This window comes from Sprattus sprattus (assembly GCF_963457725.1).
Source record: "Sprattus sprattus genome assembly, chromosome: 4".
In the NCBI taxonomy this organism is placed as follows: Eukaryota; Metazoa; Chordata; class Actinopteri; order Clupeiformes; family Clupeidae; genus Sprattus; species Sprattus sprattus.
In genome coordinates, this window is record NC_137923.1 from 34,218,099 (window position 1) to 34,245,427 (window position 27,329).

General features: G+C 40.0%; 1 protein-coding gene across 2 annotated transcripts in view; it reads right to left on the reverse strand.

Annotated features, from left to right (window-relative positions):
• Positions 1-25,748, reverse strand: part of gnal2 (guanine nucleotide binding protein (G protein), alpha activating activity polypeptide, olfactory type 2) — an 83,394-nt gene extending 57,646 nt beyond the window's left edge. The window contains exons 1-4 of one of the 2 annotated variants that reach the window (XM_080836694.1): positions 25,100-25,748; positions 3,482-3,554; positions 2,919-2,973; positions 2,711-2,830 (exon numbers count right to left, since the gene is read on the reverse strand). In XM_080836694.1, coding sequence (XP_080692820.1) covers positions 2,711-2,830; positions 2,919-2,973; positions 3,482-3,554; positions 25,100-25,553 — 702 coding nt within the window. In that variant the 5' untranslated portion in view covers positions 25,554-25,748. Of the gene's footprint in view, positions 1-2,710; positions 2,831-2,918; positions 2,974-3,481; positions 3,555-3,795; positions 3,950-25,099 lie in introns of those variants that run through there. The other variant, XM_080836695.1, reaches the window with a different exon arrangement.
• Positions 25,749-27,329: the final 1,581 nt, after the last annotated feature.

Here is a 27,329-nt window from a genome sequence, read left to right on the forward strand (position 1 = left end):
GCATTTACAATTGACTCTGGGCAGCTTTCTGATACTGGCAAAGGGGGAAATATCTGCAATTATTTGAAATAAAACAAAGCCTAAACAAAAACAACAGCCAGACTTGTTTGTATAGTTCAACACTTTGATTCCCTTCCCCCACATCCTGCTGAGATAGCAGTCCATTGAACTGCTCGAACCCTCTCCAACTGGTGCTGTTCTCACCCGCTATGCTGTAACTGCAGAAACAAAAGAGCGACTAATTCTGCAGCCTCGTCAGGGCTGCTCCTGCTCCGACCATAAAAGAACAGACAAGAACAGGATCCTCAAGGCTTTTTCCAGCGAGGCTTGTGATACAAGGGCTCTGAATAACCACACTGTGTGATGGGCTGCCTCACACAGGGACGCAACTGATTAGAGAAAAATGGTTTTGCAAATGTGTATGTGTCACTTTACAATAGGCACTGATCTTTTGGGCACTGGTCAACTGCTTAACTTCTATTCATCCCAGTCCCATCCTTAACAGTGTTTCTGTACTTTCTGTAAAAAGTAATGCCCATTGGGTTTACCTTCATGTATGATTGTGAAGTGCAAACTAACTCATCTCAGGAATTTTCACCCAAAATTCATGTCATGGACATTTCAATCTCCAATGCCCAAGTAATTCTTCTTGACTTGATAAATGAGTCTGAGCAGATCGTAACACACAGAATAATATAAAATGATAGCAATACACGCCCCATTATCTGACATTATACAACTAAAAGTTGGATCCCCTCTATGCGTTGGCCAATAGGAACATATGAAATGTGTCTGTCATAACGCCTGTGTCACTGCTCTGCACCAATCTGATACCCTGTTACAGTGCTGTGATGATCTTACTACTGACAATAGAAAAAAATAGTGTTTCATCTTAATGAAAATTTAAATATTTAAATCTCACACCAACCTACCAACCTAGTTGCCCACTGACAACCCTAGAAATATCTGGCCTGGAAGTAGAAATATTAATAAATTAATACGATATATTTCATAATTAGGCAGTCTGTATAGCAAGGATAAATACATGCCAAAGTGAATCATTGTTTCTGGCCACTGGGAACAATTCCAATACTTTCCCAGTTTAGTTCTGTAGATGTGAAGCCACAATGTCATTCCATTTAAGCTGCACTTCTTTTACCCTGTATACAATAAGAGGGTCGACTAACAAAAACTTCCTTGGAAGATGATCGGGTACTGAGTACAAGGCATACGATCTCAGTATGACGGGTATGAAGCTCATGAATTTATCTGTAATCATTACAATCATAATGAACAACATTACAGAGCCACATAAATGTAAAAAAGTGCGAACTCTGGTTTATATCACAGATTCCTTTAAGATCTCATTGTGGAAGTCTTGCTTGGCTCATCCCATACCATCACTGTCTGTGCTGTCTTATATCACACTGCAAACTATACTCTTCCTGCAGTTTTTGAACTCCATACAATAGTGTGTGTGATGTGTTTGTGTTTTTAAATCACAATATATTCGAGTGGGGTAACACAAAACCAACTTGGTCATGGAAAACCTGTTGTGGTAATTCCTAGCAAAACATTTCTAGTTTTAATTGGATAGGCATTTCTAACATTAGCGGATCAAGAATCATATATATGTTTATAAATGTTATGAATGAATTCATAAAAAAAATTGCTAATAAGGACATGCCACAATGTGGCAAGGTCTTTGTCATGTCCTTCTGTGTGCATGTCTTCTCCCCTGGCCGTGGCTCTTTTTGATATGCATGATTTTTAACAACAAAAAGGACCAAAATGGCATTTTAAGCCATATGGGACATTAAAAGTTATTTTTAAATAAATTAAGCAATTTAAAAGTCAATATAGCAGAGGTAAACAAAAGCCACAACAAACCTCTGAACCCTCCCATGACACTTCAGAACACTAGGAGAGGCAAACTGGTGCTATAAGCAGCTCTATAAACCCAATGCTTTCTAAGGAGTCTCAGATCTCCCAGACTTAAACATGTCATTTTGAACACCACCTACGGCAAACAACAGTATTCAAACAGAGCCACACATCCATTGTGTATTGTAATCTTTGCTACACAGTGCAAGCCATCAGGGCCATAATGTCTAGGCATGAAAAGTCTACTCAGACAGGACAATTACAACATGCCAAGTACATTACACTTCCTTACTGTATGTGACACCCCATGTGCTACCAAATGTTGCCTATACGCTTCCAAAAGGTCTTGATATGTTTCCCTGTAATACCTGTAAATAACTTAATTAAAATGCATTTTCCAGTGTTCTAGTTCTCCTCAGCCTGATCTGCATGTTAAAGGAACACAAGCATGCATGACACGACACATATGATGTTTTGCATCTCTCCAATGTACTTAAGGTATCATGATGGAGTTTGGGTCTAATACTAGTCGGCTCATTTCCTAAAACCTTGCAAAAAACACCAGCCCAGATGGCACTGATAAAAGCTTAGTAACATGCTAACTGGCGTTGCAGTTGTATTGTGCTGTGAGTCTGGACGACTGATGGGCATGACAGGTGCGTTTATGTTAAGTTAAGAAAGGTATCAAAAGCAGTTGCCTATAAAAACATACCTCAAAAAGTGGCAAACTGTTACACAGTGTACCAGGAACACATTTGTAAATCACCAGTTAGGTCCAACCCTAGACCCAATGATTCAAAGCAAAGGTTATATTGCAAACACTTACCTGAGAATAATCAAAGTCAGAAAGTGGAGCTATGCTTTTGATGTAGTCAATCCGAAACTGGTCCTCGGGATTAGCTAGTGGAACAGGTGGCATTAAAGTGCTCATAGCAGAGACTATAGTCTAAAATCAGAAGAAACAAACACAGGATCACAAGCAATTCAAATGATGCAGAAGGGTATACTCGGAAATTCTGATGTATTAAACTTACCACGATGGCGTCCTTTACATTTTTCCTTATGTCTTGTATTTTCTGTCTTTTTTCTCTGTGTAAACAGGGGGAAAGTAGCACTCAGAGGTACATTACAAGTTAAGAAACTCACACTGACAGCTTTGTTGCATAGATGACATCTGAACTTAAGTTGTATGATGGAATTCAAACCAGCATACAAGAAGCAAAATGTAATCAAATATAGCCTATAATCTATTTCAATCCTTAACATATCTGTTTTTCAATCCCACTCATTCGCCCACAACCAACGCCACAATATCTGATATGCCCTTGCTGGGGGGAAAAAGGGGACCATGTTTGAAATCCAACATCGTATTTGATATTTCATGGCTATAAAGTGGGCTAACGATCAATGAGAACAGCGTCGCCATGCCACTGGACTGTGGGCCAAAAAAGCGCTGCAGTATCCCCAGAATAGTGAAGCAATTAGGCTTCAGGTGTCTAAAAGGTTTCTAGATGAAATGTTCAGTAAATAATGCAGGGATATCACTGCACAATTGCATAAAATATGGCCCCTTTTCAAGCAGAAGTAGCCTACTCACTCCGCGTTAAAACCATTGACATGAAGAATCTTCATCTGCTTCACAATAGTGCTTTTCCCCGACTCCCCGGCCCCTTAAAAGCAAACAGAACAAAATTAATTAAAAACATGTCTTAATGAAACAGTTGTTGTGATGAACGACTGCAATAATAAATAACAAATACATGTTTTCACATTCAAAGCAGCATCAATAGACTACCGTCCACCATGACACTGAAGGACCTGTCAAATAGGCTACAGAACGAGCAGCTCTGAAAATGGAACAATTGCTAAAACCATGCATGCCAAGAGCATATTGGACATTCATGACCTTACCTAATAAGAGCAGACGATGTGTGGCTTTGTACGCTTGTCTTTCTTTTTGCAACTGTTTCTCTATTTTTTTATTCGCCTCGCGCTGTGCTTTATCGTCGATGCGTTGGTCCTCCGTCTTACTGTTACCCAAACAACCCATTTTCTGTTAACCTATCTTGTCGATCGATCAATTATATAATGTCTTCTTGCTGCCAAACCAGAACAGAAAAATAAACGCACAAACAATGGTGCGAAAGGATAAAATCAGTGCGACGGTGCTCCGCCGCTATGAAGAATCTGCCTCCAGTTACAATGCCGTTTAAACCGCAATCAGCCGGACCTTAGGCATCCGTGAAGGCTACTAATCCAAAACGATTCTGCTTTAGCCCACAAGTACACATAACCCCGATAAGAATTGTACAAATAGCTTACTATAACAGAAATAATATAAATATGGTAACCAAATCTCGCTGTCGTTCTATTCTCCATGTATTTTTCTATCAAATTTCTATCAGGATTTCTGTCTCTAACTCAGCACTGCCTCTCTCTGTGGCACCAGGAAGTAACCCTGAACCATGGAAAAACCGTTAGTCTACAATGTAGCCTATTGCCTTAACACGCAAGCCCTGTACCTTTTAGATGAGCCTACCATGTGTCTAACAGGTGAGGGGAAATGTACATCCCACATAGTACTCCATAATGCATCCTATCTGTGGGATTTCCATAGCCATTAACAAACATAGCTTACAGGAAAACAGTGAGGATTAGCGAGTTTCGGTTAGCACAATGAAGCACTAGCCTATTTCAGAATACGTGGTGTAGCTACCGGACAATACTAATTAACAGGGTTAACGTTACTAAAACGATGACTATTTTATTATCGCACAGTGGCTACAGCTAGCCTACCCAACCAAGGCCATTTAAAATCGATCCGGAAGGTAGTCAATATCGAGATATGAATACAAGGTTCTTAAAATGGCTACAGGTAAGCACAGAGGCATTCCTTTAATGTGCGACAAGGCAGCCCTTCACATCCTATTGGGGCTGGTCTGAAGGGTCACAGAGCGGACTGCTCTCCCTGAAAATGTCCGGCTTTTGACATTGTCCATCAGCAAAACAAATAATTTTCCTCATAGGACCCGTTAAATACTGGCACCCGGAAGAAAATGAGTTTCTCGACGCCCTCTTAAGTCTCCGCATAGCCCATGTTGCACACAAAATAAAATACTCTTAACACAGTAAGAAACAAATATGCACTGAAAGTATGTGGGTAAACACGGAACAACTCAAAACACGAACTGAATTCATGGTTATGGTTTTCCTATCAGTACGCCTGGCAACTTTATCACTTTCCAGTTTGTAGATTCATGGGTCTATACTACTTAAAAATCACTGACATCTAAATAATTGAACAGTACTACAAAGACAAATCCAGTGACATCAAAATGCGCTGATTCTAAAGCATTTCAAGAAAGGACAAAGATAATGAAGACAGATACGCCCTCTGTCGGTCAAACACGCCACTGCACCATTTTCCGTTTCGCAATTAAAGCAGAATTTTGAGTTTTGGTCAAAAGCAAGCAGTTTATCTACACAACAGGTATGCAAATACCTTATAAACACAGATAGCAGCACAACTGAGGTAAAAGATTACTAGTATGCTAATTGGTGTTTTTTTTGGCAATAAGAGACATACTTTGGGTAAAGTTTGCTATGTGGTGCTGTGAAAGTTTTTCTGCATGTTTGCGGGGTAGTCCATCCTGGACCACAAAACTAAACAGAGCATAGCCTGAGCTGCTAATGGAGGTGGCAGGTGTAATCTGTCCTTAACATGACAACATACCATCCATCAAAAATGATTTGGAAGATGATACCAAAGCTAGCTGCCTATACAAAATATACTTAAGTGGCAAATGGTTGAAAAAGTATGCTTTAATGCTTTAAGGGCTCCCATAAGATTTAAGGGTAAACAAAAGAGTTAACATACAACATACAAGTTTACATACCTACATACCATACACATATCTATATAAACATACTGTATACACATACATACATAACATATACTGTAGATATATAAACATACCATACATATATAAAAACATACCATACATATATCTATATATACACACACACACACACACACATATATATATATATATATATATATATATATATCAGGTTTATGTTTATCATTTGCATGTACTTGTTTCGAGGGAATTGTTTGAGTAGCCAAAAAACTACATGAAACATGGAATTAGTGTATTTTCAAAAGTAAGTGAACCCCCAGCTTTATTGGTAAAGTCAAGCAGGTAACAGATTCGGTGAAACATATTTGGGTGCTTAATTAGTCAATTAAGCAAACCAATCAACTGAGACATCCTTAGGAAAAGGGTTAGGCAACACAGATTAAAAGAGAGAGGAAACCAACCAAACTACTGTAGGGCCAGGGTGTACCCACGCAGATCAACAATGCCGAGAGGAAACGAGGTATCCGAGAACATCAGGAAGAAGGTACTGACAGCCCATCAGTCTTGGGAAAGCTGTAAGACCATCTCCAAAAGATTCCAGCTCCATCCATCCATCCAAGACAAATCATTTAGAAATGGAGGGCATTCAACATGACCGCATCTCTGCCTAGAAGTGGACGCCCATCAAGAACATCACCAAGAAGCACCAGAAAGAGAATAAATCAGGTAAAAGTCAACCCACACATCACCTCTAAAGAGTTTCGGAACTCTCCGGCAGCATCTGGGGTAAATGTACATGGGTCTACAATCAGACGATTGACGGATAGACGGATATCTCGTAAGGATGTCTCAGTTGATTGGTTTGCTTAATTGACTAATTAAGCACACAAATATGTTTCACCGAATCTGTTACCTGCTTGACTTTACCAATAAAGCTGGGGGTTCACTTACTTTTGAAAATACACTAATTCCATGTTTCATGTAGTTTTTTGGCTACTCAAACAATTCCGTCGAAACAAGTACATGCAAATGATAAACATAAACCTGACATTTCATCTATGGAAAATTGGTGATGAAAAAAAATAAAATTCATGGTAAAACAACAGAAAGCTCTTAAGTGCTCAAGGGGTTCACATACTTTCAAGTGGCACTGTATGTATATGTGTGTGTGTGTGTGTGTCAGGAAAGTTCTGTGACATTTGTCCAGAGGTGTACAATGGAGTCACGACTTGCAATTTTTTCACAGAACCTGGACTTTTAAAGCGCCAACACTGAATGGACAAAGCCGCCTTTAATATACATAAAACACAAGCACACAATTAAATAGTTCAACCATTTACTTTAGGCAAACTATATGACATGGATTTTCCCGGTGAACCCTACCCATACAGTTAACTTAAATCCCAATAAAAACTCATGTGTTAAACATACAGGTTGTTAAAAACATTATGCTCGTCACTCTTGTTCCGTCTCCCTACATCCTTTCCCGATAATACACAATAATATGCATTCCCGTCAATGGTAACTTTGAGGTAGATCTTTACGTTTTGGGTAATTTTTTCCTTTGATTTCAATGCCATTCATATGCCGTTACCTGAATTTACCATGCATTCACTTGTACTGTGCTTTCACTATTAATTTAGAAATAGTTCCATACAGGACTCACATGCTTCCTCCCTAACATATTTGACTCCTTTATTTGATAATAACTTCTACTACTTCAATTAGTTAGCGAGTGTAGGTCTTTGAATGGATATGGCGTCTGCCATCTTGAAACAATAACAACAAGGATATTTTCTTATACATTTTTAATGAAATTGTATGAGCTTCATCTAGTTTTATATTTTATTTCATTTCATGAAAATGTCTCAAACCCCTGTCGGAACTCCATTACATTTAAAACTGTTTAAAATTGTAATCTAGAATACACAAAATCTTAAATCTTTAAAAACAGATAAATATTTCAAACTTTATCTACTACAAATGTTCGCTTTCTGCACTGCACTTCCCAGTAGCCATCAGATTTGACCTTCATTTTCTGACAGGACTGTCTGCATTGTTCTGGCACAATAGCCTCCTGACTGTAAAATGCTGGGATGTTGGTATAAACAGGACAGTAGGCTAAAATTATTCATATACGTAAGCTTTCTTATATGCCCATGTTTGGGTAAACACATATGGAGAGTACAGCAATAGGCATAGCATAGGTTTGCACCTGACCTCTAACATGGTGCTGCATAGTACGTATCAGACATATAGAACATCCGCTTCCATGTAATTACAGGTGCTAATGCTACCTTTTGGTGAATAATTACTTTTATAAACTTGGGCAACGTTAGAGGCAAAATGCAAATGAAAGGCAAATGTGACATTATTTACAAATCAGTAAAAGGCGATTATTTTTCTGTTGCATGACAAGAAAAACAGGCAAAGTTGCAAGAAGTCACCAGATTTGTAGCCAGCTGCTACAGAGGACTTGTAGTCTCTAGGGCAGGTCAAAAAGGTAGCTTAATCTAGTTTACGCTGTTCTCAGGGTTGCTGGAATAGCATTACCGCCACGTTACATAGCAAACCCAGAGTAAGATGACTCAGTTGATAACATTTCCCATACATTATGCCAGCCACATAGAAATGGAAGAAGAAGGCTAGGTCCGCCATTGGTTAACAAACTACAAAACTGATTTCTCAGTTACCGAATTAGAAGTTTTTAAAAAGTTATCTCCATTTCTAAATCTAAATGGTTTTTCCTACTTTTTCTTGAATATGTAATGGTTTACAACCTTCAATTTTCCAGTTTATGGGGACACAAGGAACAGTGGCGGCTCCTAACAGAAGCAGGCTTCCTCAGAAATAAATGACTTGAGACGTGGAAATCTCAATATCAATACACATGTGAAATATACTTTAATTACACAGAAATTCCTTCATTACAGAAATCCCTATTATGCGCCTCATATTTTTACCATGACTGGTGACAGGAAAACTTTTCAATGTCAAATGGTAAGCTTTTCGCTGTACAGTAGGCCGACGGGGACGCCAAACTAGGGTCAAACAAACTAGGCCTCCTCTCACAGTTTTAAAGAGAAGAATTAGCCAATCACCATTGAGTGTTGTACAGCTCTTACTGGACTGTGGATGTATAGAGGATTCCCATAACTTACAATAAATTGCAAGTGGGTAGATGAATGAATCCAACCTGGTGTCGTATTCACACCAATCAGATCAGAAATACAGAGCTATGACAAACTTTTAATGTCTCTGACTGAATTCTGTCCATTGAGTTTAGTTTGTTAAATACTAATATGTTGATACATCTATTGTTACACATCTTTTTGGTCACGATGCCTTTTGAATAACTGGAAGAAATGAAAGGAGGGAAAACGACAACTCTTCAGTTGTACGAGAAAACGAGAGCAGGATAAGGTTCCCTAGGGTGCAGCTCAAGATGCTAACACTACTTTAACTTACTGTTATAGAGTCTATAACAGTAAATTAAAGTAGCCTAAGCATCTTGAGCTGCACAGGGGGAACCTTAACCTCTATAACAGAATGTTAAAGTAGCGTTAGCATCTTGAGCTGCACAGGGGAACCTTATCCTCTAAGAGGTGGGGGAAAAAGGCACAGTAGCTATAGTATACCAATATCAGCAGAGTATCATATCGACATAGTGGTGCCAAGTAGCAATATTTATTTAACATGATTTTTTGGTATTTGTCTACTCAACACTGCATCTTAAGTCCATAGGATGGTGGTTTGTCTCTGGCATGATATCGGCAATGGGTTTTGTGCTTCGAATTCACTGTTGTCCCTGGTAACATTAGCGTTTTGAGCGCTGGTAGCAGGCCCATTTTCCAGAAATGAAACGAAAAAGGGAAACTAGCACAGAAGGAAAGTAGAAGACAAAGACTTCAAAGAGGAAGATGTCAACAAAGTACAGAACAGACATGAAATGAATACCAAAAGGAGCACTATGTGGGCTGTCAGAGTTTTCAAGGACTGGTTATTGGCGAATAGAATGCAAGGTTGTCAATGTTGAGGATTTAAATCAAGCTATAATGTCCTCCAAGCTGGAGGAAGCCATTTTTACCTACTGTTTGGCATACTGAAGAGCCCAGTGTTTAACTTGCAACAGTTCTTTTGTATTTTTTTTTTTTAATCTGTCATCAAAGAGCTTTGCAGAAGTGAAAAAGATTCAAGCCAAAGATTCAAGCCTGCTCTCAGATCCCCAATACCATCCAGCAGACCAGGAGCAGGTCACATCATTTTATATTATTTAACAGTACTGTTAATAAATGAAAAAAAAATGTCAAGCACAAAATACAATTGACTATAATAACTCACTAAAATAATATAATTAACATGGGGGAAAATTAAATAAAAATGATGGTTATGTACTAAAATATTAAATACAAAAATATTTAAATTAAATTGTGTAGATTTGGGGGGGGGGGGATGCAGAATAGAGTGGTGTTAAACTTTCCAGTATTCTTGTTACTAGGAGTCATCATATGCCCATTTTATCACATGTTGGCACATTTCCCTGGGGTGTCAATGACATGTCTGTAACATACTTTGGTCAAAATACCACAAGGATCAAGTGAAACAGCCCCCTTTTTGCCCCGTCCAAAACAGCCCTGTTGAGAGCGACTAAATGCTAATGTGCCAGCTAACCCCTCCTTCACAGGGTGTGCTCACCCAAGTAAGGTTTGGAGCTACCATAGAAACTGTTAAGGAAAAAACATCTTGTCTGAAAACACATCGCTGCATCCATACCGGTTTGAATCAGAGGCGGACCCTGAACAAGAAGAGGCTCCCGAACAAGTTTTAGAATTTAGGCTTGAACAGGACATTTCTGAATAATTGGTTAACTTTATGTCACTTCAACAATTCCTTTTGTATGAATGTTCATTGGCTAAGGTCATAGAGTCTTGTTGGCTGTGTCGAGGACAACTCAACGCTGGTGACTCAACTATGTAAATAGTGTGTGTTCATGTACGAGTATGTAACAAATACTGTGTTCATGTACCAATATGCTACAAATAGTTTACTTAATTTACTGGTTGTGAAAAGTTAGGTTTCTGGTGTTTAAGTAAATGCAAGTGACGCCCCCGTCATTAATATGTCTTGAGTCACGAGTTAAACTCCAGCTGTACATTAAAGTTAGATCACTGACAGCAATGCCATGTGACGACAGTAATGGACCAAGCAGGGGGTGTAGGACACATTCATAGTAATGTATGTATTTATAACAGTGTTTACACATTGTTTTCTCAATAAATGATTGTATTTGGGGACCTATGTCTTTAAAAGGAACACAGCATTCAAATAATCCTCACCTGCAATGTTGACACTTTTTGAATCTCTTTCCTGATACAGTTGTATTTCTGCCAAGTGTGAAAAAAATGTCTACAGAGCCTGAGAATGTCTGCTGCAGGGAGATACCACAGGTAAAATGAACTCTTTGTGAATGACATAATAATTATGCAGTCACCTTCTCTTCTATATTCCATGACACTTACCCTTTTAAATTTGTAAGGTTAAAAGACTATGTAGCTTAAGAACCAACCAGCATGCATGGTGGGTCATCCTGGCCTCGAACCTGTGTTCTTGATACCTAAAAGTATCTCCTTTCTCAAATTGAATCTACTAACAAACATGTTTTCTCTCCCTTATAGCATGATCCATAGGCGTCGATTACAGGGGGGACGGGGGACATGTCCCCACCACTATTCATAATTAGAATTTTGTCCCCACCACTTTTAAAAATGTTTCAACCAATTGCGACCGAAAAAATCCCCACATACTCAACCGAAATCGTCCTGTCTAAATCATGGGATAGGTGTGCACGATGACATCCTCACAACATGCACACCTGCCTGGCTGCGTGTGGAGTAAATTAGTTAAAATACATTTTCCTTTGAGCCTTTGAAGACGACGCAAGCCTAGTTATATCTAAGAAATGTAACCTTAAGAATGCACTGACTTATATTTATACTCCTACTCGCGATCTGTCTTCACACTTGACTATTTTTCGATTTTTTTTTTTCACTTAAATGTGTTTTTACGGACTTTGGAAGTTCAACGTAAGAAAATATCTCCACCTTATTAATGAACACCTGAAAATTGGTTCTTACACAGCCAAAGTGTTCTCAGCTGTGCCGATTTAGGTAGAAGATTCTTAAATTTGGATTTGCATACATACACGTAACACGCCCCGCCAGGGCACGCAACCGTAGTGACGTGTGCAGTCAGCCCTAGCCCAACACGGATGAGGCACAGCTCGTCGCTGCCTCCGTCAATCTCTTTCGTCAGTCTAATTTTGTTTTAGGTGTTATTAAACATCAATTACTCTAGCCTACATTTAATTTGGAAAGCCACCGACTGGTGACAGTGATAAGGTAAGATGTGGCGTTGACCTTGCCAAATGTTAGCTTGCTATTCACAGATGAGGTAACGTTCCCTACAGCTAGCCTAGCTAACGGTATGTCTTAAATTGAGACCGTTATGATCTGGTAAAATAAGCAAGCTGGTGCTGTTGTCAACATCGAGATTATCTATTTTTTATTGTTTGAATGGGATTTTCAACCCCTGACAATACACTGTAGACTCATATTGTAATGCAACGTTGAATGGATGAATAACATAAGGGTACCCAGCACTTTTCAAACCACTCTCAAGCTTATGGTTATTGTCCCCACCACTTCTAAAAACAAACTGACGCCCTTGGCATGATCCAATTGCTGATGGATGTGGAAACATTGCTCCTCACCACCACTACTCCTCATGTAGGGATATGGACGTCCAAACTCCACCCACTCACTCTGTCTTTCTATCTCTCCTAGTCTAAACTATCTTCGCTATTGAACGCTTCTTACCCCTGTAACAGTAACCCTATGAGCACACTGTATACCCAGTAAGCTGTTTTTGTATGCATCATGTATATATCATATGATGTTGTTATATTATGTACATCTACCAAATGCATGCTGTGAACAACACTTGTTGTTTCCTTTTCCCTTCTGCCTCACAACCCTCCCCCATCCCCCCTTCCTATCTCCTCCAGGCAGATCTCAAGCAGATGGGTCCCCCCTTGTGTGGTGGTTCCTTCCTGATTAACAGGGAGTTTTTCCTTGCCCCTGTTGCCATTGTGCCTGCCCTAAGGGGGCCAGGCTCTGGGCTATGTAAAGCGCCTTGAGACAATTTTGTTGTTTTGGCGATATATAAATTAAATTGAATTTAACTTCTACAAAGCAGACTATTGGCCTTTACTTCTAAGGGCAATAGAGAAATACATTTCTTAATGCATACGAGTTGTACAGTATTTGTCAAATGAAAATACCATGTGTCTGTGACTGTCTTACTTTGTTTTCTCATCTTGCATGTGTCAATTGTTAACATGTCACACAGAAAGTTTATATATGGATTTCAGAAAGACTGGCAAATAGAATGCCACAGAGCTTTTTTAACATAGTTATTCAATATACCGGATGGTACAGAAGAGATGATTGTCTAGAGGTAATACAAAATACCAAAGACAAATATCAGTAGCCACACCAGAAAAAAGATGCACACTATAATATGTGTCACTATTTATTATTCTCTAAATACAATGTAAACTTTGCTCAGCCATTACAGGTCTTTGGCATACAGAAGCTTTGTAAGCTGGCTTTCTGGGCCCGAGAATCTGAGTAGTGCTACCCTCCTGCACGGTGCTGCGGATACTGAGAGAGTTCCCTGACACCCAAGGAAGGTACGTGAGGTTCAGACCTGCCCTTGACTGAACCATGACACAAAGCTGGCTATCACTTCCAGCTTGTCTGGTTTGTCAAACTGGGCAGAGAGATCCTCAGGGATGGGGATCTTCAGCACCTCATCCACACAAGGGGCCGGGTCCTGAAAAACCTTGTCAAAGAAAAAAAAAGATTTTACAGTTTGTATTAATAATCCAATATGTATGTTATTTAAAGCAAACCAATCCCTCATAAGCAGCTGAATAAATGTCTCCCATTAGAACTACTACCATACTGTTTCACAAAGTCACATTTATTTGAATTCTGCACAAGATTAGTTACAGTAACACTGCTAAGCAAGCCCTACTTCCATTTTTCTCAAAAATCCCTATCAAATAATCATATAGTGAAAAGTAGTTTTTACTTGTGCTGGCATATGTGCAAAACCCTAAACTGACCCCCAGTGACTATTTGTTCTGGTAACTTTAGGTGAGTATGCTCTAGCCATAAAAGCTCTTAACCACACCATTCATGAACAAATAAGTGCCCCATCTAACATGTATGACCATGTCATTGTAGTGTCCAAAGGTATCAATGGGAGAGCTAATGGCCTTGAATCATGTATGTAGGAGGGTTCTTAACACCTCTCACCATCCAAACACAAACACAAAGGTATGTCTAGTTCACAGAAATCTTCAAGCTGTACATGGTAGCAACAATAAACCTATATATGCAAACATACATTTCAACACAAGTTACACTCCATAGACATCTAAAGCCATTACAGCAAACATCAAATAGACTAGGCTTGGTTCAAGTACTCAACACTGACCACTTCATTAGGGACTGCACTGCTGCAACTATACACCAGTTGGCTCCGAGGCCAGGTCTCACAAACTAACATACATACCCACACAAAAGTGACTGTTTTACAAATTACAGATCAAAGTAGAACACAGTAGAACACTACATGCTAATGTACCCTGTGATACCAGAACTATTTAAAAAAAAAATACTTACAGTGTTATACTGGCCCAGGTTGGCAAAACAGTCAGATGAAAAGTGGTTTGTGCACAAGGATGTGTGCTGCTCTGTGCGGAGTAGCAAGTTCGCTTCATGAAGCTAGCTCACGTATCCAAGGTGTCCAAAGCTTGCGCCAGGGGTGGTCAAAGGCCATAGAAAGAGACTCCCTACACGGCTCTGGTGCCGGCTAATTCTACAAGCAGCAGCAAATCTGAAGTGCTTGCTGAAGAATATTTTTTCAGACATAAAGAGACCATAACAAATGAACTGGGTTGTCTTTTTGGGGTATTTTGGGGTTGGTAGGCATGCCAGATACCCAAATCAATGGGTAGAAGCACTTAAAAAGTGATTAAAAAAATAAATATATGTCCCCTTCAATTGACAGCCCGGAAAACTGGGTAGACATCTCTGGTGTTATGAAATAGTGGTTTCTCATGTGTTTAACAGACAGTCCTCTGTAGTAATTGGCAATTTTATATTATGGTTTCTAATGAACCTCAATTGTGAGTCTTGTTTTATTCTCATTATACCTATTGCCATGAGTCCCCACATTTTCCTTAAATATCACATCTCTTTTCACTCCGAGGCTGATGACACAGCTAGAACTAGATGATCTGGATAAGATTACTGCATTGCTGTCTCGCAGAAATCTTAAAGGTTTTTTTGCACAAATGATGTCTTCTCTGTCATTTTCCCTTTAATGTATTCCAATTATTAGGCATAAGGCATCATGACCACATAGAAGTTGTGCAACAAGACATTCATCAACATAATAGTATTTTATTGACGCAGGATTACTATGGCAAATACCTAAACTCAGTTGACGGCATTTGAATAGTTGAATACCGTAAATCCTAAAATAAAGACCGGGATTCAATTAGAGGCCGGGGTACAGATAGTAGCCAGGGGCGTGGTCGATACGGACAAATAATGGCCGGGTCCCGTATACAAGCCGGGGGTAAAATAAGGTAGCCTATTTTCCTGTACTCTACCAGTCTATCAGCACAAAGCAGACATCACAATTCAATGTAATGCATTTCACAAATACATGTCCTCCTTATGTTTAATCTTGTTGGCTTATTTCATGGGCTGTTTGCAATTTAAAAAAAGACATTTTCCCACGTAGGCCTACTAGGCGAATTTGTTATTGTTCATGAAGGCACGTCTGACAATTTGTTATTGTCTAGCCTAAATCATCGTAGCCTAATGTTGTTTATCTTTAACGTTTTAGTTAGCTAGGCTACTTTTTACAAAGAGGTCATAAAGCAGGACACGATGGCACCAAGGCGAAAATTCGATATACAATTCAAAGAGAAGGTTTTGAAGTTCGCAGAAAAACATTCGGGAGAAAAGGCAGCAAAACAGTTTAATATAGACCCTAAACAAATTCGCTATTGGAAGAAGCAGAAGAATTAATTAATTGCGGCCAAAAAGACCAGAGCCCGACTAGCAGGTGGAGGTAGAAAAAAAGTCAGCCTTGATATGGAGACCAGTCTGGTCGAATGGATTTTTTCAGTCCGCGATAGACACAGTAGAGTAACTAGAAAAATGATTCAAAATAAAGCGTTGGATATCTTTTCCTCTGTGGGTGACAGTGGAGAGCATAACTTCGTGGCAAGCAGGGGCTGGCTCCAGACATTTTTCTTGAGCGCAATGGGTTTTCGGTGAGGAGACGTACAACGTTGTCTCAGAAAGACCCAGAGCAAGTGGTCGAGAAGCTGGTTTCCTATGTTGACTACGTTGGAAAAGCTATCGCTTCAAAAAACATTATGGATAGAGACATAATTGCCATGGACGAGACAGCAGTCTGGTTTGATATGCCGTCATCCATAACGGTGGATAAGCGAGGGGCCAAGAGCGTGGCTTTAAAAACTACAGGGCATGAGAAGAGCCATCTCACAGTGATCCTGGCTGCCAAGGCCGATGGTACCAAACTGAAGCCGTACATTGTTTTTAAAGGGGCTGTGCGTGAAGTGGCTCGAATGCAACAACAGCCAGTCAACACTGTGATTGCAACTTCAGCGAATGGCTGGATGAACGACAGCCTGACGGCAGACTGGCTACAGTCAGTTGTCAGGAAATTCAGCTTCACCCCACGGCTCCTGGCCTGGGATGCATATCGATGCCACATCAGTAAGGCTGAACTCAAACGTGGCTATGTCACGACTGCAGTTATCCCTGGCGGCTGCACTAAGTACATCCAAGCCCCTGATGTTATGTGGAACCAGAATTTAATTGGTGTGAAGATGATACCAGGTTGGATTCCTTCGCCCACCCACTTGCATTTACTGTGAGTTTTCATGGAAGCAAACATTCACGAGCGCTGTGCTCATACTACACTACTACTACGCACAACTCACTTTTTTTTTCTGTCAGATTTTACCACTAGACCGTCTGATCTGCCTCTGAGTGTCATTGTCCAATCAGCTAACAGTCATGTAACAGTCAGGCAAAATGGTGCTTCAAATGGCCCGCCCCTTTTTGGGGCGAAATGGAAATCACCCCAGACCTCTCTCATTGACTCTCATGTTAAATACATTTTTTTCCACAAAACAGGGCTTTCAATGCATTCCCTATGGCATTCTCTGAGGCCTCGCCCCACCATGCTTTTGTCATACGCAATAGGACGTATAAGCATATAACAACGTCCTAGGGCTTCGGTCAAGGCATATTCTGTCAAGATGGCTAATTCAGTGCAACAAGTCTATTCGCCCTTTGAAAGAAACTCCTTTTTAGTCGGCGTACTAATGAGGATAAATTGACAACAAAACAATTACGACTTCCTAGACCAAATGTATCCATTCAACAGGTTTCAACAAAGGGGGGGATAATCCTACATCCAAGAATTGGAATGAAAGAAAATTGTTGCTAGCAGGCTGTGAAGTGGCTAACACGGTCTGTATTTCTATATATACAACTTTTCATAGGTTTCACAGTGTGTTTTCTGCCTTCTCTAAGAAATGCTTGTTAGTAAGCCTAGATTTAGTAGCTTTAATAGCTATAAATGAGCGGATGCTGTCACCTAGTGGACAGCCCACGCAGGGAATGACGCGCAGGCTTGGTTTGCATTTATTTGAGTTGAACCACGGGAGAACTCACTAGTTTTTCTTTAAGCTGTAAATACAAATCACGCTTTAAGACCCCCTAATAGACAATGTATTTGTTGACAAGCTGAAGGACATGGAACCGGCAAACACAAGCATCGAGACTGACAAGGGAGAGTAATACTACAAGATTTTACACAAGTATGACTTTCCATAGTTTTATTTACGGTTACATCAGAGATAAACGCTAACATAACCAAAGAATAACACAAGAAAAAAGAATGACATTTAAATTTTGCTGGAATACTGCTTGTGTTTCCAGCCCATTTACATTGTTTCCTAAGAATGTGGAATATATGAAATCTAATAAAATGTTGTAAACGACATTAATATACATTTGACAGTGTAATTTGTTACAAGCTAGCCGAGTTTTCGAAGTAGCAAAACTTCCCAGGCTTATTGGCGTGAGATTGACATAGTTAGTAATGATTTATCAGTCTATCAAAATAGCAAGTCGACAACTTTCGTAACACAGCCAATCATTAAGCAGGTGCAACACAAGACATAGCAAGACAGCTAATAAATTATTACTGGCTAGTTCAACAGAAAGAAGCCCATCTCGGCGCCTGACTTTTAGCTCTCACCAACAAGTAAAAGCCAGTCCAAGACTTGCTCGGTTAACCTCCCTTTTGGTCTCCCTATCCTCTGACAACATCGGCCTCGGTTTCTTCGTCACCCCTGCCTATACTCGATAGCTTCCTCTTATAGCTAGTGCACGAGTCTACTTGTTGTGTGTGAGGTGGTGCCATAAAGCATTACGTAGTTCTAGTGAGAGGTCTCGCGCCTGTACCCCAAAGTTACATAGAACAATACCAGGCGCACCAGTCGTCCTATGGCAATGGCACCCCAAAATCATTTTTAAGCTGTTATTAATGAGATTCACAAGATTCACAAATTTAACACTGCACTCGGGGAAGCTGTGGCACAAGCGGCCCGGGTTCGAATCCGACCTGTGGTCATTTCTCGATCCTACTCCCCGTCTCTCTCTCCAGCTAATTTCCATGTGAAGTTAAGCTTGAGAATTTGGGAAATTTTGAAAAAAAGATGTTTTGCAAAAGTTAGCCTATAACAGGGAACTTAAATGTAGTTGAAAACAAGACTAGGCAAGCCTAGCTCAGTTGGACCCTGGATGCAGCAAGTTAGATTCATTGGACCTCATTCTCGAACGCAGTTAAGAAAAAGTTACAAAGTTCCTGGGGCAATTCTCATCTGGAATTGGTTCTTAATTTAGAACAGAATTTTAAGAACGCTAAATAGCAGTTGTCAATTTTAAGAACGCTAAATAGCAGTCGTTATTATTATGAATCAATAATAATAATAAATACAAGAATATTCGCATCATAAACAATTACGTTTCACATTTAGGCCGCGGCTACACCAGACGCGGAAATTTTGCTTTGCGGACGCGGTGAGAACGCAGCAGAGTTCGAAACCGTTGAAAGCAATGAGAGTGGCTACACCGGACGCCGAAACGGAATGTACCGCGCCGACATTTCCGCGCGGAAAATTAAGAAATAGACTGGTTTCTATTTTTATTATTTTCCGCGAGGTTTGCGTGGGCCTTTTTACATAGAGTATGGCAATAAATCAATGAAATGTAATGAAATTCATTATATATTTGCTGTGAATAATGAAGGAAGGCCAACTCCGATTATTTTCCAAAACCCTCAAGAGCATTTTTAACGTTACTTTTCTGTTTGAAGATACGACAGTGTAGAAGATAGACCTATATAGACAGTGTAAGTAGATATATAGCAAGTAAGATAGTTGTCAGTGTTCAAGAATTAATTACGAGGACAGCTTTACGACCACAGGGATGCCCGCAAATTACTTAAAATCTCCCGGAATCTAAAGCGAGCAAACAAGACAGACAGACGTGCTCCAAACCGCGTTGAAATCTGTGCAGCGAGCGCACAACAGAGAGGGATAGGGATCTAGTGCATGAGGCAGTGTGCGTGTGTGCCTCAAATAAAAGTAGATAGGTAGACATAAATAGGATAGTTTTAGCAGCATATATGCTAATAAATAGTATAAGTAGACTAATCTACATATTTAAACATAATTCACAAAGAACATAGGGCTATAGCCTATAGAATGATATTATGCTTTTATAACTTTTAGGGACCACAACAGAAATACGTAGGCCTCCCTGAAATGGAATACCTCCCTGAAATGACTTTTTGCAGGTTGGGATGTCTTTAACAATAACTTGCATGCGCAGCAATCATAAAACGTGATTTTTAGTTTGCACCTGGTCCTGCATATAACGTCAGAGATGTCGGCGAAAGTTAGTAGTAGCCTACCTAAGATATTGATTTTATCGTGTCCCTTCAATGAATATGTTATTTAACCTTACCTCATCAACAAACGCAACTTACATTATTGCAAACGTTAAACTGTGCACTATAAATCTACATATTCCATGCTATCATCATGCCATGCAGGGCCATTGCATAATTTAGCGAAAAGCGTGAGGTGGCCAGCGGTAGCCTGACGATGTCATACTCATAATTCTAGTCAGAATATGAGTCTGAGACCGGACCACTGGGCTGTGATTATGGGGCGTGTTTCAACGAACCAGGAAAGAAAATTCCTCTTCGCTGAATTGGATACCTAGAACCAATCAGAGCAACGTAGTATTATTACCATCTGATAGATTAAACTTTTACCTGATCCCGTAGGAAGGACGGCAAAAACATCTTTTCAATCGACAAATGCCTTGATCGCGTTTCTCTGTTCCTCTTTCAAAATGAATGCGCTGTCAATATCTGTTGAGATATGCCTGCTCACGTTACTTAATTAGCACTCAAGGCTAGAAGCTACCATTAGTTTCAATGTTTTTTTTGTCTACGCTGTTAGCATAACCTTTCAATAATGGTCTAGAGTGCATAAGTTAAGACCTACAATCCTAGGCAACATTGGTGTTGCGTATACACAACTAACCGAGTCAATGTAGACATAAAAAAAGTCGTGTAGATACCTTAAAGCATATCAAATATGTCCCACTAAGCTCCCGAGACGGCGCCATCTTTGTTCGATGTATACCGGTATTCTATCTATGTCTGTCCATCAACGTATAAAGCCCGCCCTTACAATTTGAATGGTCAGATCCCTTTTCGGGGCCGTTTAAACCCTCCCAACTAGCTCGACTCCAGACGGAATCTCCCAGACCAAAAATTTTGTGGGCGGAGTTCAGGCTGGTATCCAGGCTAGGCCAGCGGGGTACAGTTGAGACACAATGTATCAACTGTACCCGCGATCAGCAGTTTAGAAGTCAGACAACAAACAAAGCAAATGAAAATAAAATGTTATATTTTTGATATTAGACCTGTTCTATTAATGGGTGTTTTTTCAAACATGAAAATTATAACAATGTTTTATCTTGGGGTCTAAATAAGCAAGGTGGGAGATCGGGTGCAGTTGGTACAACTTGATTGTGATATAGCCTATGCTACCTCATAGTACAAATTAAAAAGGCATGCAGTGTACATATGAATGTGTATATGTGTGACTGTTGGCCATGTTTTGTAGCCTGTATGGATTTATGTTTGTGCTTTATTTTGTCCAGTTGTCTTTTAAAAGAAAGTTGAATGTATTTGTAATGCTTGGTCAGTCACCATCAATGGGTTTAAATGGGTGTCTCAACTGTACACCACACGAGACAAAATCGCACTTCATGTTTATGAGCTAATTATGAATACATTTAGTAAGTTATGGATATTATTGATTGATAATATTTTAGTATACAATCAAAGGAAATACGTGGCAAGTGCCTTCCGTCTAGTCACTGCAGGCACTGCAAGTTTCAAATGGTTTATGTCCGTTGATGTTTGCTTGGTAACCAAGTCTGCCATAAATTAAACGTTACTTGAATCTTGTTTGAATAACGGGTTTCTGTAGACTTCATACTTAAACATGTTACTCTAATCCAGATGAAGGGATATGGAGGAACTTTGATTGATAAAATAAGTAAACAAAGACAGCAAAACCGATATTGGTTTCATTTTTAACGCGTCCGGTGTAGCAGGTTCCATAAAATATCCGCTTGGTGAACGTTCTATTTCCGCACGGCAGAATTTCCGCGTCTGGTGTAGCCGTAGCGTTATAGTCATGATTCAACAAGGCATTGTGATGTCCTAAAATAAATAAAAGCACTACACTGCAAATGGTAGTGAATAAATAAATAAGCACTAAACTCAATCGTGTGGATATAGCTATAGTGGAAAAGAATGGACACATCAGTACCAACAGTACCTCCACCTCTGCACTGGTGAAGTTAGGTCTGTGTTTACTCGACCGGTGTTCGCTTTCCGCTTTGACATGATTTTGATCAGTCTGAAGTTGCTTTTGCTTTGCGGTGGAGTATGTGAATTTTGCACGTCTCTGTATGCCCTTATAAGGAGCTGGCAGGGCGTTTCTGTATGAAAATGCAGGTGCACGAGCACACACGTTCAATTTAGGAATCAGTGCACAGCTACAGACACTTTGGCAGTTTAAGAGCACATTTCCAGGCGTTCATGAATCAGGAAGAGATCTTTTCTTATGTTGGTCTTTAGAAATCCGTAAAGACGATATTTAAGAAGACACGTAAGAAAATGTTCGAGAATGAGACCCAGTCTTTTTAAAGACTCACGCCTTCATTACTTAAGATTACCTTCCTGCACTTGCAGTAGGCCTATTCGTAGCCTAATCTAAGGACTACTTAGGGGAGGGCAAACTACACCTAACCAGCTTTGGGGGGGGGCCAGCCTGCAAAAGTTTAAGAACCCCTGATCTAGAACAATGACCAATAAACATAGCCTCATAATTACCTTAACTTCATCACTCTTTTCTTAAATTGGCTTAAAACAAGTCCATGCAATTGCAAAACAATAGCTAACATTTTTAAACTAAACACCCTACCATAGAACTTCAATGTTGTTACCTCTAATTCACCTCTATGCTACCTCTAATACCTCTCTTTTGCATTAACTGACATCAAAGTTTGGAGCTTTGGCACTGCTCCATGCACTGCCATACTGGGTGAAAAGTCAACAGCAGTGACTACCTTTCTATACGGCGCTGCTGTTTATTCACCCCTCAAAGACAGCTCAGGCAACTGGCTCTTAGCTCAGACAGCTGTAGTCTGTCTGTAGCCAGTGTGAGCTGTGTGTATTCACAACATGTGTTTTCCCTATTAGCCCCAAAGGGGTAAATAATGTTGTGTATGATGTGAACATATTGATGGCATTACTTTTGAGTCTTTTTATGAAATCTAAAACTATAAATACTCATTTGCATGCAATTCGATTCACTGCATTTGTGTATAACAATTTTGCTTGCGTGTTTAGCTGAAATGTATCGGTGGGATCGGGGCTGAGGGATGAGAACATATTTTCTATTGTTGAGTTTGACTTGGATTAACAGCTTGACCACACCCACTAATGCCTGGCTCCCTTAGCAAGGTCATGTCATTCAGTTGTTACATGTACAACGTTCAACACCAGATAAAATAGTACTTGTGTGTCTGCCATCTACTTTCATAGTAAGCAAGCTGTCCTTATATGGTGTTTACTTGGTGACAGACTTCATTTGGTCTTAAATGCTATTACTCCTGCACCCAGCTAGGTAATGTAAGAGGACTTGTTACAAACTAGCCTGACATTAAGAGCTCAAAGGGAACTACTTGTACATTGGAGTATCTTTGACAGAAAGCTGGTCAGCTAAGACAACCTCACTCTAAATTTGCTCTATTACTTTTAGATCTGCTTTTGCAAATATTTGTTCAAAAACCACCTTTCCTAATGACGCATTTTTTCACATGCCAGGGTTTAGATGCGTGATGCTTTCACAAAATTATGTTGAACGTTACATCATTTTAGCTACTTAAACTTGATTATATGTCACCACATGGGTGACTGTTTTGCTGAATGCATATGATTTCCAATTAATCACAACTGATCATATTATCCAAAGACTTTCAAGTTGGTTCTCCATAAGTATTATGCTGGCTGTGTGAAAAAATGGAAACTAACATGCATGTCATCAAACCTAAAAAGTAAATAACTAAATTGCATGCTTTGTTTCCGTTTCTGTGAACTGTTTGTACAGTCTCTGACGTAGTTATTGTACAGTTTCTTTACAGTTATTGAGGTAAACAGAAGCAGGTGTATCTCTGTAGGGATCCTTTCCATGTTGTCACAGCCTAATAGTAACATTTACGAGGCTGTCAGTGGGAAAAACAAGCGATTTACGTGCTGGCTTACCTCATGGGATTTCATTGTATAGCTATTTTGGTTTAGTGTTCTTACTCAATATTGGACCGATTTCGAATGTTAATTGCAGTTATCAAAAGTTTGGACCCAAAAAGATCTCAAAATGGGGCCAGGTTGAAAGTTTTCGTTAAATACATACACAAAATCAGGATTTACATTCACTTCATATTTACATGTTGTCCTACCGTAACCATTTCTAGTGTGACCCTGAAATCCCTATAGCACCACATTTAAAGTGCAACATTGAACACATGAGACGCGACAAGGTGACAGACGGACAATAGGTTAGATGGAGAGGCAGACAAACAGGCAGGTTGGCAGTGAGTGAGACGGGACAAAGACAGAACACCCTATGGAAAAATCAGGACAAATCTTGAGAGGACCAAAATACCCCTTCTGCGGGAATATATATAAGACTTATAAGACTGCATTTTTTTCAATCATAGGCCATAACTTGGAGTAAGAATATACGTTGCAAAAATGTGAGGAAAAAACTGAAACTGAAAAAAAACTAAAATTTTTATTGCAGTGTGAGTTTTGTTCTCACCAAAAGATTTTCATAATGAAGACACAATGGTAACTCCATAGTGTGGGCTATGGCTTGGGTCTGATAAGAGATGTTACTATTCTCAAATTATATTTTTGCCTTTCAATTGACTCCTCTCCTGATATATCTCTTGGTAAGAGCATGGTAAGAATACAGACACGTCTAAAAAAGAAAGACAATGAATAATAACGAGGGGTAGCAGTGAATGAAAAGATATAGGCCTATGTAAGGGGCCGCAACAAGACTGCATATGACATAACAATAACATTTTGGCCCGAGTTATGTTCATACTCAGACGCATTTCCAGCCATTTAAACATACGAGAAGAACGCATGCTGATAATCTGAAAGGATAGTCTACAAACCTACAAAAGTTCATCTGACCTATACGTTCCAATAGGTCAGTAGACAGGCCAGCCTTCTCAAGCCCCACTGAACAAATGTGGACTCTTTCTCTGACACAAGTAGACTGTACTTACATTTTACTTACGGCTAACATAGGCCTAGGAGGAGGGCAAAGGTGGAAACCCGGATGCCACTCAATGATTTGTGAGAATCACTTTAGTCCAACTGCCCTCCTTTTTATGGCAGGCTACTCATTCCTGTTATATGTGTTCTGTTGCTATGAAATAGGCCTACGCATAAAACGTTGTATTAGTTAGGGTGGGAGGAGGTCATATAACAGATTCTCCACTTACCCAATAGTAGAAGCCGGTGGGTCTGTTTATATTCCCGTTTGAGCTCTTTCAAGGCCCTGTCAATGGTCTTGCTGACTTTTTTGGCCTCCTTCTCGGCCTCCTTCTCTTCAACCAACAGTTTATCCCAATGTTTCTGCTTTTGAGGCCCATGCTTTTGCAGCAATTGTAATCGTTTACGGTCTTTTCCCGATCCCTTACCACCTCCATTCTGTATTACTGAACTGTCCGTATTCAAGTCTCCACGGCGAGCCTCTCCAGGCAGCGGTTTGCCGGTCTCCCAGGGGTGTGTTTGGCTAGTGCGAAGCGGCGCATTCTCGCAGTATCCACCGGGGTCTTCTTGACGAGGGCGCGAAGGAGCAGAATCTAAAGGCTGATCGGAATCCGAGGCAGCGTTTGAAATAGAGCCACCAAAATCTCCAAATAGTCGCGGGCGAAGACTGTAGCACAGCCCCATGATCTCTACCACCCGTGTTTGTTAAAATAGGCTAAAGAGCCAGCACAATAAATATCCGTTTACAGTTCAGCTCCCTTGAAATAGATTCAACGCGCCATCGTTAACTTGCTGCACCAGATGTGGGATATGTGTATATATTTGATAATAATTCCAGAGTTGGTTCGGCTCAAACATTTGCTATTTGTCATTTTTCATTTCCACCACTCTGCCTACGCTTTTTAGTTAGAGGGATCACCTGATCCCCTTGCGGACACTGCAGGTCCACCTTACCGTAAGTAAACTAAAAGCTTAACCTTAAAAAAAAAATCATGACTATCGTAGAGCATCAGTATTAGACGTTTAATTTTCACAGTCGTATTGCAGAATATCCCAGATTCGGATAATTCTCAAATAGATAGCTATAGGGGGTTTGGCAGTTCAGGTTAGAGACCAGTCTAAAAGCAACATTGCCATCTCCCATTGGCAGTAGGATGATTGGATGAAGATTGGGCCGCTGTATTTGTCATGAATGGTGTTTCTGCCCATGGACATATTCAATAAGTGTGGAGCTCATGTGCATATTCAAATTAATTTCAAAAGAAACTTGTAATACAACATGATTTACTTTTCATGGGTAGGCTACTTTCATTGTGTAAAGTTTCATTTTGATAGGAGTAAGGCAGAAAGTGATAGTGATCTGTCCATTAAGTCCAGTTAAATTGAGTGTCTCATAAAAAGCGGGCAGGGGTTTGCAGGTAACACTGAAGCCCTGATGTCCACAAGAAAAATGCTCTCCTGGCTGAGATATAGCCCTTGGCATTAAAGCACACAAATAACCATATGTCTCCTTTTACTTTTTCTCTTAAACCAGACCACCACTCCAAACAGGGGCGGCCCTAGCACATTAGGCGCTCTAGGCGAGCTTCACTCCTGGCCCCCCCCCCACCCCAGACTGTGTTACCGTCACACACCTGTATAAACTCAGTCCCAACCAGGGTTCACGCTAGACTTTTTCTTGGCCGGACAAATGTCCGACGCTATTCCAGAATATCGGCCATTTGGAATGTCTACCGGACATTATTCACTAATAGCCTAATTAAATAACCACCAAAACTCCAAATGAGAAACGACACAAATTTAAAAAAAAATCAGGAGCTTCCAAACACTCAAGTAATTCTGTCAATCTGCAAAACTGATTACTTGGGATGTCACGTTTAGCCATGTGATACATCACTTTCATTTGTGCCACGAGTAGTAGTGGCGTTATCGCAGTGCACTCTCATTGCACTTTGCTGCGGTGTTAGGGACATAGCGGCTCTGTGGTCAGACGACTCGCTATGGTCAACTAAGGCAGATCTTTTTAAATTCATGGAGCCTTTCGTAAAGCCATTTAACTTGCCTGCTCTCTCACAAATGCTACAGAACATTGTGTCTCGACCATCCACCTTTTCCGACCTTAGCCAACGGAATTGCTCGAGCCATTCAGCTTTAAAACTCCTTTTAAGTTTTTGGCAGGCGCATTTCCTAAATCCGTCGGGGCCTCGGATGATGTACTTGGAGTCGAATAATTTCTTGACGAATCATTAGGCCTATCAAGGCTATTAGTTGTCTTTTTGAAGAACTGACCGAGAGACGTCTGCTTAGCCTTTTTAAAATGTTGTTATTGTTTATTTTAGTGAACAGTTTTTAGCGGGGAAACCAGCCTGCGTGTGTTGCGGAACCTCGACCAGCGCATGTTCCGAATGCAATCCAAATCTGCTTTAGAACTTTTTTTTAATGACATAGCAGGCTGATTAT